Source organism: Lytechinus pictus, chromosome 10, assembly GCF_037042905.1.
Source record: "Lytechinus pictus isolate F3 Inbred chromosome 10, Lp3.0, whole genome shotgun sequence".
Taxonomy (NCBI): Eukaryota; Metazoa; Echinodermata; class Echinoidea; order Temnopleuroida; family Toxopneustidae; genus Lytechinus; species Lytechinus pictus.
Window position 1 is genome coordinate 19580614 of NC_087254.1, and position 12576 is coordinate 19593189.

Sequence of the window (12576 nt, forward strand, 5' to 3'; positions counted from 1 at the left end):
CCTAAGGAGTTCATCAATTCGTCCCCCCCCCCCCAGTTCAATATAAATTTTGCGCCCTCCAATGTGGAATATCAATCCGGGACCTCTCAACATCTAGCATCAATTTGGCGCCCTCTATGTCAACCATTATTCGGCACCCCTCAGTGTCGAACATCAATTTAACGTCCCCCTAGATCGAACATCAATTCGGGTCCCCTTTCAAACATCAACTCGACGCCCCCCTAACGAGGACGAGTATCAATTTGGCGCCCCTTGTTTGAATATCAATTCGGCGCCATTATGTCGAACATTAATTCAGCGCCCCTAAATAGAACATTACTTGGCGCCCTCTATATCGAATATCAATTCGGCGCCCCCCCCCCCCCTATGTCGAACATTCGATTCGCTGGCGCCCCCCCCCCCCAATTCGAACATCAATTCGGTGCCCCTATGTTTAACATCAATTCGGCGCCCCGAGGTAAAACAATTCGGCAGCCACTATTTGACGCCCCCTATGTCAAACATCGATTCGGTGCCCCACTAGGCTGAACACCAATTCAGCGTCCACCCCCCTTCTCCTTTCTTTCTTTCTTTCTTTTCTTCCTTCCTTCCTCCCTTTCTTTCTTTCTCCCTTGTTTTCTTTCTCAACTTTTCCCCCTTCTTTTTGTCTCCCCTTTCTTTTCCTCTATTTCCTTCCTCTTTTTGGCCCCCCCCCCTTTCGCCAACCTAGGGCGTTCGAGCCCCCCCCCCCCCCCCCAGTATACGTGCATGGGTAAGAGCATATGGGCAGGATGGAAGGAAAGAAAAGAGAGGGGAGGGGTGCAAGGGGAGTAGGGCATGTGAGAACCTGACCGAGAAACTGTTGGAGGGAGAGAGAGGAGGCGTTTTTGAGTGGGTATATACTGAACCTATGGGAGCACAATCGTGTTGTGAGTTAATCTTTTAATCGTCACAAAGATGATAAATGTACAATGCATGTTTGATAAGGGAATGGACTAAGCTAATAACTCGCAATTGGATTATTCTAAGAAGATTTTCTTTGGGAGATGAGTAAACCAAAGTGGCCTACAAAAGTTGTAGGAACTTTCAACTCCCGGGGGGCACTTACATTGACGAGTGGATACCATGCGCGACCAAAAAAACACGTAAAAGTGATTCTTTTTCAAGATAGGGAACGTTACGTACGTAACGTAATAAGTGTGTAAAAAACACTAAAATAATGAAAAAAGGTATCTATTTCGCTAGGAAAGCTACGTGTTTAGGGTCGAATTTGCGAGGGTATAAAAAAGATAGATGTTTTATAAAGGATGTACTTTTTACCCCAACAGTCAACACTTACGTGTTAAGAGTCCGATCCGCACTAGGTGTGGGGGCCGTATACTAAGGTTAAAACCGACGTCCTTGACATATATCGCTGTACTTGTTTAGGGGTTCAATTCAGGGAATACTTGCCAAGGGGATCGTTTTGTTTCCAATACTTGTTAAGGGTAGGATTTCACACTCCAATACTAGTTAAGGGGTGCATTTTCAGAATATGGAAAATACTTGTTTAGGGTGCTTTTCGAGACCCCATGGTCGCGCATGGTATCCACTCGTCAATGGAAGTGGCCCCCCCGGGTTTCAACTACTCTACTTCCAAACAATTACTATATTACCACTGGACATATTTGCTAAAACACTGACTTGGGGGAACGATTCATCATTGTTGTCTGGTAACTTTCCTTGATTTTGATTGGCCGATAACCACTATGGTAACTGTCTAACTTTCACACGTCTTTCCTGAAATACTCCACACCGGTTGTCTTAATACTTCTGGGTCCCTTCTTACAAAGAGTTACGATTGATTCAATCAATCGTAACTCTATGGAAATCCATCGGTGTCATATTTTTTTCTACAGAAAATTTGCACAATGTCCTTTTTAAACAAAGATAAAGCACAGTAAATTTTCAAGAACACAATGAATGCATGAATGTACATCATAGTTAGAAAATATTTTGAACAAACATAAATAATTGATGTTGACGTTGCTGGCCGTCCATAGTTGTGATTGATCGGATCAATTGCAACTCTTTGTAAGACGTGGCCCTGCATCCTCAACTGCTTATTAGAACGATAACGACCATATCACTGTTTTGTTTGCAAAAAAGAGAAGCTAAGAATAGTAAAGTTTGGACATAGCGATTTCGGATTATAAAAACGTAGACAATGACCCATCCTAAACACAGCGGCTCTTTTCTTTTAACTGAAACGTCTACATCACCCTCGCATTAAACTCAGGCAAAATCAAAGAGAGAATATCAACAGTATCAAGTCTTTTCATACATTGTAGGTCAGGATCTTTTTTTCAAAATACGTCATATATTATCCTGCCGCTGACGTGATTGCTCAGCCTCGAACCGCTCGACGAGCACAAACTCGTCATTAGCATTGATGGTACCGTCCAGCGTACTTCCTTTCCTCATGACGCTACGGAGCGATGTTGGCCGACCACCACGACAACATCGACTGCAGGCACATTCGCCTCTTCGACAGCGTAGACACCATTCTTCGCGACAGAGGATGAGTCGTTTGACATGGGGGTTGAAGCTCGGGTGTGTCATCCCGTAAACGATCGGGTGGAGGCTGGCTGTCATGATAGCTATCGTCTCACTCACCTGGGAAGCGATCTCCTCTGTTAGCTAAGAAAAATAAAATGATAAATGTATGAGGAGATGTTTAGATAACTGACTCCATCTCGTCGAAAGAGAGAGGGCTGAGAGAAACAGAACATTATGGTCAAATTTGGCAACAGAACTATTCAAGGAGTGTTGTATTTAGGGGTACACCCAGGAGCGTAGGCAAGCAGAGGGATACATGCCATTTTACATTTTAGAAGTAAGTGAAATGTGACTTGCGCAATACATATATATACTTGGCACCTATTCCCTATCAGGACATTTCTCCGCTTCTTTTTTCTGTTGATATAATCACATCCACCGCCGAAATCCCTTAGCCATTCTTCGAATTTAAATTTTGATGATTGTGTTTTATATTGGGGTGATCTTTTGGTTCATTACTTTCTGAATATAATAAAAAATAACAAAATCATTTCCATGTCAAAAAGTTATCTTTTAATTTGCTAGCTCACTTTGCCTTCTGATATTTTTTAAAAGAATTTATGGCACAAGCGATATAGTCTGTCCCTCAAAGTTTGACGTTGCACGGCTATAAAGCATAATTATAAAGAAATTTCATTAGAAATTAAACAAGTCTCTCAAAAGTGTTATTTGATAAAGAAAAAATGATTTTTAGAATTTAGTCATTTTTACCCTGCTTTTGGGGGTGATGTTGCTAAGTTTTTCATAAGGCTTTACCATTACAGCAACTATCATGGAAAAAATGATTTTGATTTGCTGCCACTGGCGTAAATCCGTGTTGATGGGTGGGGGGATAACTTAAATATTTTGGCATTTTTTTGCAATCATGTTTTTATTTAGATATGCAAGGAATTGTCATTGATATGTCCACAGTGGCGACCGTGGGTCACGGCATGGGGGGGGGGGGGGGGCACCAGCAAAATTTTTGAATGACTGAGTGAGTGACCTAATAGAGACATTTTAAGGACAATGTCATTAAACGGATATGTATCTCACTGATCAAATAATGCGAGCGCGAAGCGCGAGCTGAAATTTTTTTATTTTCACACCTAAAAAGGGACATTATAATCAAATTTGTGTAATCATGATAGGTACCTGTCTCGCTTAACAATGCGAGCGCGAGCTGAAAACTTAGATAATTCAGACCTGAAGTGGGGCATTCTAAGGTTTCTTTGCAGGAATTAACTAGGACCATACGTATTTCATTAACCAAATGGTGCGAGCGCGAAGCGCGAGCTGAAAATTTTTGATATTCAGATCAGAAGAAGGGACATTTTAAGGACTGATTTTAGGAATTCATGAAGAGCAGACATATCTCACCAATCCACTAATGCGAACGTAATCACGGACAGGAAATGTTTCATATATACGAAGACCTTAACATGGGGCAATCACTTTTGAGTCATGAAAAAGAAGCATATGTCACTACATAAAACAATGATAACTCAAGTGCTAGGAAATATATTTGGTTTATACTGACTTGAAAACGGGATGTTTTAGTACAACAGGATTATATATCTCGTTAAACAGACAATGCGAGCACCAGGAACAATGAAGACGTAGGCCCTGGGCAAATTATGTTTCATAAAGTTATGATAAAAATGTTTCTTATGTAATGTAACTTAACATAGTTATAATATAATATAACATTCTAATGAATAATATTTTCTTCTTTCCCACTACGTTTCTCTTTCTTTCTCCCTCTTTTCTCCTTTTCCCCCTTTCCCCGTTTTTTTGTGTCAGCCGATGGGGGGGGGATGTGCCCCCCATGTCCCCCGTAGTTACGCCACTGTATGTCCATATGGCAAATACCCCTCCAATATTATTATCTTTTTTACCACATGATGGTTTAATGGTTTTATTAGAGATTACATTCAACAAATTTTTGACATTCCATCTTAATCCCTTCCCAAAGACCCCAACATTGATGAATTGGAAGAAACGGGGGTTTCTCTTCAATGTTATAATAAGGACATAAGTATTTCGTTTGGAAATGGTGAACTGGCTCTTTATTTGCATCTTATGATTCAATAATATTATTTTATTTGTTAAGCGGTAATTTTGGAATAATTTTCACCAATAAAACAATTATCTCTTGTGATTTTTTTTCATTTCTTTCGTAAAAAGTGGGGGGGGGGATGTTTGTACAGGCCATCCCCCCCCCCCTCCTCGAAAAGTGGGGGGATATATCCCCCCATCCCCCCCCCCCGGGATTTACGCCAGTGTTTGCTGCTGAGCACGGACCCAAGGTCTTAATACACCTGTAAAGGAGAACAAGCATTTTTTAGGAGAGGTGGGGTTGTACCCATCACAAATTACCTAAGATGCGCTCCATATTTGCATGAACCACCTCCGACACTGCTATGGCTAAAACCTGACTTAAAATTCGCAGAGGCCCATTCCTGAGCAGAATTAAGCTACTTTGCCAACCCCATGAAATACAATCATGAACGTCGGGCATCCCTCCACTGGAAGGTCAAACAGTGGATTGAAAAAAGAGACATGCCTGAAATGAAGGGGAAAATTATGACGAAAACTGGACAGTATTGTTACATGGTAACTCCGTGGGAACATTGGAAGGACAACTCGCCGGCGATTGGCGAGTCCCGGAAGATGTTGATTCGGCGAGAGAGAGATTTGTCATCCTAGGATCGGAGCTCTCCAGAGGAGATGTGCCCTAGGAGGTTTATTGGAGAATCGTGTATCCTCCAAGGAAGGTTATTATTATATTTTTGTTTGAAACGGAGAGAAGATTGTTACAGTGATGCTAAAAAGTTAGTGAACCTCACCAGAAAATGAACATATTTTAAAGAGTTTAAAGTTGTGCCATCTTTTCAATATCTAATTGTGAAACCGGGCGATAAAATATTACATTCAATAACGCTTGTTTCTCTGAGCTCGCAAGACATTGTAGTGGTGTTGTCTACATTCAACACTCAGCATGATGGAGTGCATTTTCTGGTTGGGGTTCACTTACTTTAAAGCACCAATTTTTACGATCAAATAATCCCACATTTTTCCTAAAATATAATATGAAACTCGCCTTCCATTCATCTCGCCCCGTATCAAAATACTGTATGGCGAAACCCCTCTTTATATTGCCTTATTTACAGCTGTACAAGTGTCACTTAGGGGGCGGTGCCGCCGGTGGACAGGAATTGTTTCTAAAAAAGGGGGGAATGGGGAAAGAGGGAGAGATGGAAGAAAGAGGAATATCCAAAGAGAGGACTGGATCTTTAAACTCTACAAACCTACTATGTCTATTATTCCATTCTGATAAAAGTATGACGTCACTTTTACATCGTCTCCCCCTCCCTTTTAACATCCCGGTGCCACCCTGGTTTCAGTAACAGTTTCAATCACGTTCAAACCAACCTTGTCAAGAGGTAGAACCATGAGCACAATACTTGTAATGTAAAGACATCCGAAGTTGAATGTGAAGATGATGACGATGAAGACGATTGTCTTCAAGATTTTCAACTCATGGTTGTGGTCATCCTCGGCCTTCGAGGTCGTGGTCGAATCCATCGACGATGCCTTGATCTTCATGGACTCGAATCTGCGTTTCCGGAGTTTGTGCCTGATTAGGAAGTAGATGACGGTGATGATGAGGAGAGGGGCGATGTAAGAGCAGACGAAGGAGATGATGACAGCGACGCGGTACTGCGGATCAGAGTACGCGCTCGCTGCGTCAGAGTAGTTGCCATAGAAGACGGGGGCGCAGATGATCAGCGAAACTATTTTATAAGAAAATGTATTATAGTTGTATTTGTATCTATTAATAAGCTGAAAGAGTTGTATAATTATGTCAATATTTTATATCAGCTGGGCCAATTGCCAACATTTTGCATACAAGCAAAACAATATATTTCCTCCAGGAAGTTACATATCATTTACCTTTTTACTCTAATTTCGATGAGTCATTAATATGGCAGATAAATGATTCTGCTTTGTAAAATGTACTACCGCTAATTTGCACCTCCACTCAAGTGAATTACAAATTACCAAGAGGTGCTCAAGTTCAAAGTTTCGATGGTTGTCATTAAAAAGCTACACCATCGTGATGTTGACCGATTCGGTACCCCCCCCCCTCCCAACCAATGATGACCAAAAAAATCGTCCCGGCATGAATCGGTCATCGCAGGTTTCTTCAACACACCATTTCAATGCCAAGAAACACAGAATCTTTTACTAATCTCTAATGAAATAGTTTGAAATTATAAAATTCTGAGTTACCTATCCAGACGGCGATGCACGATATAACAGCGACCCTCGTTTTCTGGAACTTGGCGGATTTCTTTGGGTCGACAATAATCTTAATGTATCTCTCTATCGACAAGGCTGTAAGCATTGCACAAGTATTGTTCGTGATTACCTGTGTCATGAGATGGGGGGGGGGCAAGAAAACGACTTTAAAGGAGAATGAAACCCTTGAAACCAGCTGAATCCATATCAAAGAGAAAAATCAAAGAAACATATTGTTGAAAGTTTGAGGAAGATTGAATGAATAATAAGAAAGTTATGAGCATTTGAATATTGAGATCACTATTGCCATGTAGATCCTCCCACTGGCAATGCAACCAAGATCTGTGATGTCACACACGTACAACTCCCTCATTACTTTAGTACTTATTTCACTTATATTCTCACTTTTATAGAGTCTATCACAAGGTGAGCTGTTCTCTTTATGAGAGGACAAGTACAGAGGTTTCACAACATTGTATCATTGATGAATCGTTTGTCATATGATTAGAATGAGCAAAAAGAGATGTTTTGGGGTATATTTTCAGTGTCGTTGTTCATCTGTGACATCATAGATCTTGGTCGCATTGTCAATAGGAGGATCTCCATAGCATTAGTGATCTCCGACATTCAAATGCTCATAACTCTTCTATTGCTAGTCCTATTTTACTCAAACTTTTGTTGAATCTTATTCTTTTATTTTTCTGCTTTCACAAAAGCTAACTTGCTCCAAGAGTTTCATTCTCCTTTAATGAAACACTGAATTCCGCGTTCACTTCTTTCTACCAACTTTTGCATGTATGAAATTGAAATGACTATATTACCCCCCCCCCAAAAAAAAAAAAAAAAAAAAAAAAAAACACTCACTTTCAGCATTCATTCAAACAGGGGCATCGATCCTTGTTTTGGATTCGAAGGTGGAAAAACGTCAAAAATTTCGGACAGATTGGTATTTTCAATATTATTTTTATGTCGAGTTCAATGGTTTTAAAGGGATTTCTAATGCTCTTTAAAACGTATTTGAATTCAATCATGAGTTATTTAAGTTGTCAAATATGGGGGAGGCAAATCAATATGTTCGCCCCCACCCCCTTGCCCCCTCTCCCCTCCCGGATCAACGTCTCTGCATTAAAATGAAATATAATTCAATATCTACACAACGATATATGTATTATTTGATTTATATCGATGGTAAGGAGGAACCTATTATTATGAATAATAATGATAATGATAATAATGTACGGGATATAATACAGTGGGATCCGGAGGTCATTCTTCCCATGGCCTGCGCGCTATATTCAACCCACGTCCAGAAAATTTGCAACCTTAACTGTGTAGGCAAATTCCATCCTGGCGCGAACATGAAAATACATACGCCCTAAGTGGTCATAAACGGGGATATCCCTTACTTGATATTCTACCAAAGTATCCCTATATATCGATACACAATCCAAGCTTACCAGAGACCCACTATAAAACCTGATGATTTATTAACATTTTTCCCATTAAAATGTTTAATTGTATGTATGGGCCTATGTCACCAAAATGACATAAAGTAGCGATTGCCAACCATTTTCAAAAAGACGTGTAGAATGTCTGGGAACCTGAAGCAAGGGACCCTTTTTGACGCTTTTCCTAGACGAGGATGTGAAGAGTGAACCCCCCACCCCCGCCCCACCACCACTATCACCGGCTACAATAACATCTCACGCTCCCTCTAATACCTTAAAGAGAGTATGTAAATTGTAGTAATAAAAGGCTGCGACGAAGTGTATTGAGGTACAATTGGGTGTGGGGGTGCCCTCACGCAGTCTCATTATGAAAATACATACTACTCTATAATTTGTTTCAAGAGGAAGATCTTTAAACAAATTTATCAAGGAAAAAGCTCTTTCCCTTTATCATCCTAGGGGAGTGAAATTAACGTAATAAAACTTACCAAAGAAATATAAAGGTAAGCCGATGATGATATGAGACTGGCCGTTTGAACTCCCATCGCTAACTTAAGATAATATACGACATCGGTGATTGCCAAGATGGTGAGATAGATAAAGTGTGTCGTACAGAGGTTTGCTACGAATAGGTTCGGGAAAGTATGCATATCACGGTGGGCGATGATCACGTAGAGCATCAGAGAGTTGGCTAGGACGCCGACGACGATGAGGCCGAGAAGAATGGGAGAGAGGACGGTGTCGAACGTTGCGATGACCTGGCAGTCGGACACGGACAGATCTACTCCGCACGTCGACGAATCGGTTGTCGAAATGGATTCCATGATGACGACGTCGAATGATTCGTTCGTTACATAAACTTACACTATAAAATGACCACAATTGAAATTCAGATCATATTTCAACCGGAATTATAGAGATCACTCTGATCGATATGTCATGGAGGCCGCTAGTTGAGTAACATTATTGAATGAAGATCAATAGTTAGTATAGAGCCTGAATCACTATTTTCCTATACGATAGCGCAAACAACAATGCCAGTAACCCAAATCTAGTTCTTCAGTGCTTCAATTGCTGTATCGGTACGTGGACATGATATAACACCGTGTCATTGATACACATGTTGACCATAAGATGAAACAAGATCATAGATTACTTTTCTTTATCGATAGTACGATGATCACCAACTTGAAAACAAAACGATCATCGAGTTTCTCAAGAGTGATACTTGAAACTGAGGCAATGACGGTATTAGGTGTGGCAGGCTTGTCAACTTGCCAAGCACTTGAACAGACCATGATGGATCTAACGTATGATGACGATTGTTTTTTGTAAATGGATATGATAAAAAGTGGTAGAATATAGAGGATGTGGGCAAGTTAAATGAGGAAACGAAGGGGGGGGGGGGAGAGGGTGGTTAGGAGAAGGAAGTAGCGAAAGAAGAAGAATGAGGAAGGAAGAGGTAAGGAAAAGGATTTGAAGGAGAAAGTAGAGGAGACAGGGTAAATCAAATGAAAATAAAAATATGGGCAGAATGCAGGAAGGCGGCACCACAGAGGAGACCAGCTAGGGGCAGCCAGCCAGCCACCCCCCCCCCCCACCCTCCAACAACAAAAACACGCGATGACGCCGACCCAGAAGGATACAACGCAATTGTGTGTGTTTTAACTAAAATTATAACCATCATCGACATCACTACTACGGTCACTATCATCAGTTTAATCAACACCATCAATATTATTATTTTCACATCATCATCATTACTCATTGAGATAATGAAAAGAAGAATAAAGGAAGTATTGAATAAAGATCAAGTACAAGAATATCCCCTTAAGTGTCGGGATCCCGACCAAAATAAGTATAACTGCGATTTTTTTTTTTAAATGATAACAATTTCTCCTAATTAAACGGAATGAGCTGCTAATTTTAAAATGTAACCTTTTTGGAAGCTCTCTAATATTACTAAATATTTGATATGAATGTACCAATTACCTTTTCAAAAGAAATAAAACATTACCGAGAAAGCGCACTAGATCTCCCCAAATTTCAGATTTCACAATAATTTCACAGAGAGTGGAGGGGGGGGGGGGAATCACTACAAAACTTTCGTAAGATTTGAATGTGAAACACTCCAGTAGAGCTCAGTTTAGACAGGCTTTAAACTTGAATTAAAAAAAAAATGTCATTTTCAGATGGCATTGTTTCTGCATCACTACCACGATCCCCATCTTTATTACCTTGATAACATTAACTATCCTCACAACCTCCATCGTCTTAATCATTATGATCATAATCACTGTCATTTAATCATTTGCCTAATATTGTTATCATTCTTGTTCTCATAATACATTCTTATCCTTCAGTTTGTCATCTTAATCATCATAACTTATTTTACTTCATCAACTTCTTCATCACCGTCGTTGTCATTTATTTTCATCAAATTCATCCTAAATTCAACGTTTTCTTTATCATCATCATCAACATCATCATCATCACCACCACCACCATCATCATCACCATCATCATCATTACCACATCATCATCCTCATCACCATCATCATCATCATCATGAATCATCACCGTCGTCATTGTTGTTGTCAACTTTATTTTCATCAACTTCACATTAAATTCATCTTCTTCTTTTTCATCATCATTATCATCGTCACCATCATCACCGTCATAGTCATCACCATAACCATCATCATCATCATCACCATCATCATCACTGTAGTCATGCACCATATTAACCATCATCATCACCGTCGTCGTCATTGTTGTTTTCAACTTTATTTTCATCAACTTCACATTAAATTCATCTTCTTTTTCATCATCATCATCATCAACATCATCATCATCATCACCACCATCATCATCATCACCATCATCATCACTGTAGTCATCACCATCCCCATCATCACCATCATCACCAACATCATCACCATCATAATCCTCACCATCACCATCATCACCATCATCACTATCATCATCACCATCATCATCACCATCATCATCACAATCATCATCACCATCATCACCAACATCATCACCACCACCATCATCATCAACATCATCCCCATCATCGCCACCATATTAACCATCATCATCACCGTCGTCGTCATTGTTATTGTCAACTTTATTTTCATCAACTTCACATTAAATTCATCTTCTTTTTCATCATCATCATCATCAACATCATCATCATCATCACCACCATCATCATCATCACCATCATCATCACTGTAGTCATCACCATCCCCATCATCACCAACATCATCACCATCATAATCCTCACCATCACCATCATCACCATCATCACTATCATCATCACCATCATCATCACCATCATCATCACAATCATCATCACCATCATCACCAACATCATCACCACCACCATCATCATCAACATCATCCCCATCATCGCCACCATATTAACCATCATCATCACCGTCGTCGTCATTGTTATTGTCAACTTTATTTTCATCAACTTCACATTAAATTCATCTTTTTCATCATCATCATCACCACCATCATCACCGTCATAATTATCACCATTACCATCCTCATCACCATCATCATCACTGTAATCATCACCATCCCCACCTTCATCAATCATCATTATCATCATCACCATCACCATCACCATCAATACCATCATCACCCTCATCAATACCATCATCACCATCATCATCACCATCACCACCATCACCACCACCACCATCACCACCACCATGATCATCAACATCATCCCCATCATCGCCACCATCATCACCATCATCACCATCGTCACCATCATCACTACCACCATCATCAACATCATCCCCATCATCACCATATTAACCATCATCTACACCGTAATTATCTTCATCATCATCATCATCACATCATCACCATCATAATCCTCACCATCATCATTATCACCATCATTATCATCACTATCATCGCCATCATCACCATCATCCTAATTATCACTATCATCAAATTCATATATCAAACATCACATTTCAAATAAGTTGAATCTAAACATTATTTGTAACTTGATCACCAATGACTTCGTTCATGGAAATCTGTATTTCTACCATGGTAGTTTGGCTATAATGACAATATTACCAACATACAAAAATTGCAAGAATTTAAACTAATATTTCTAAAATGGAGAGGGAAGAGAAAAGTGAAGTATCAAATAAAGATATCATTACCCATTTTATTCAAAGGAGAAAGTGTTTCCAATAGGTAATCTTGTCGCCCCCCCCCCCCCAAAAAAAAAAAA

The 12576-nt window shown here is 39.9% G+C and overlaps 1 protein-coding gene across 1 annotated transcript; it reads right to left on the bottom strand.

The window, feature by feature from the left end:
* Positions 1 to 975: 975 nt before the first annotated feature.
* Positions 976 to 9325, bottom strand: LOC129269942 (G-protein coupled receptor 54-like). Its single transcript, XM_054907384.2, has 4 exons — positions 8798 to 9325; positions 6853 to 6991; positions 5992 to 6353; positions 976 to 2658 (listed from the first exon to the last, which is right to left on the bottom strand). Exons 1-4 carry the CDS (start codon positions 9131 to 9133, stop codon positions 2335 to 2337), a joined length of 1161 nt encoding a protein of 386 aa, XP_054763359.2. The 5' UTR covers positions 9134 to 9325; the 3' UTR covers positions 976 to 2334.
* Positions 9326 to 12576: the final 3251 nt, after the last annotated feature.

What these genes read in the sequence shown, in the direction of transcription:
- LOC129269942 (XM_054907384.2), bottom strand. Translation starts at nt 9,133, where the DNA reads ATGGAATCCATTTCGACAACCGATTCGTCGACGTGCGGAGTAGATCTG. An exon ending in CTTACCTTTATATTTCTTTG is followed by an intron (nt 6,992 to 8,797) that starts GTAAGTTTTATT and finishes CTCATGACACAG; the next exon opens with GTAATCACGAACAATACTTG. An exon ending in GTGCATCGCCGTCTGGATAG is followed by an intron (nt 6,354 to 6,852) that starts GTAACTCAGAAT and finishes CTTATAAAATAG; the next exon opens with TTTCGCTGATCATCTGCGCC.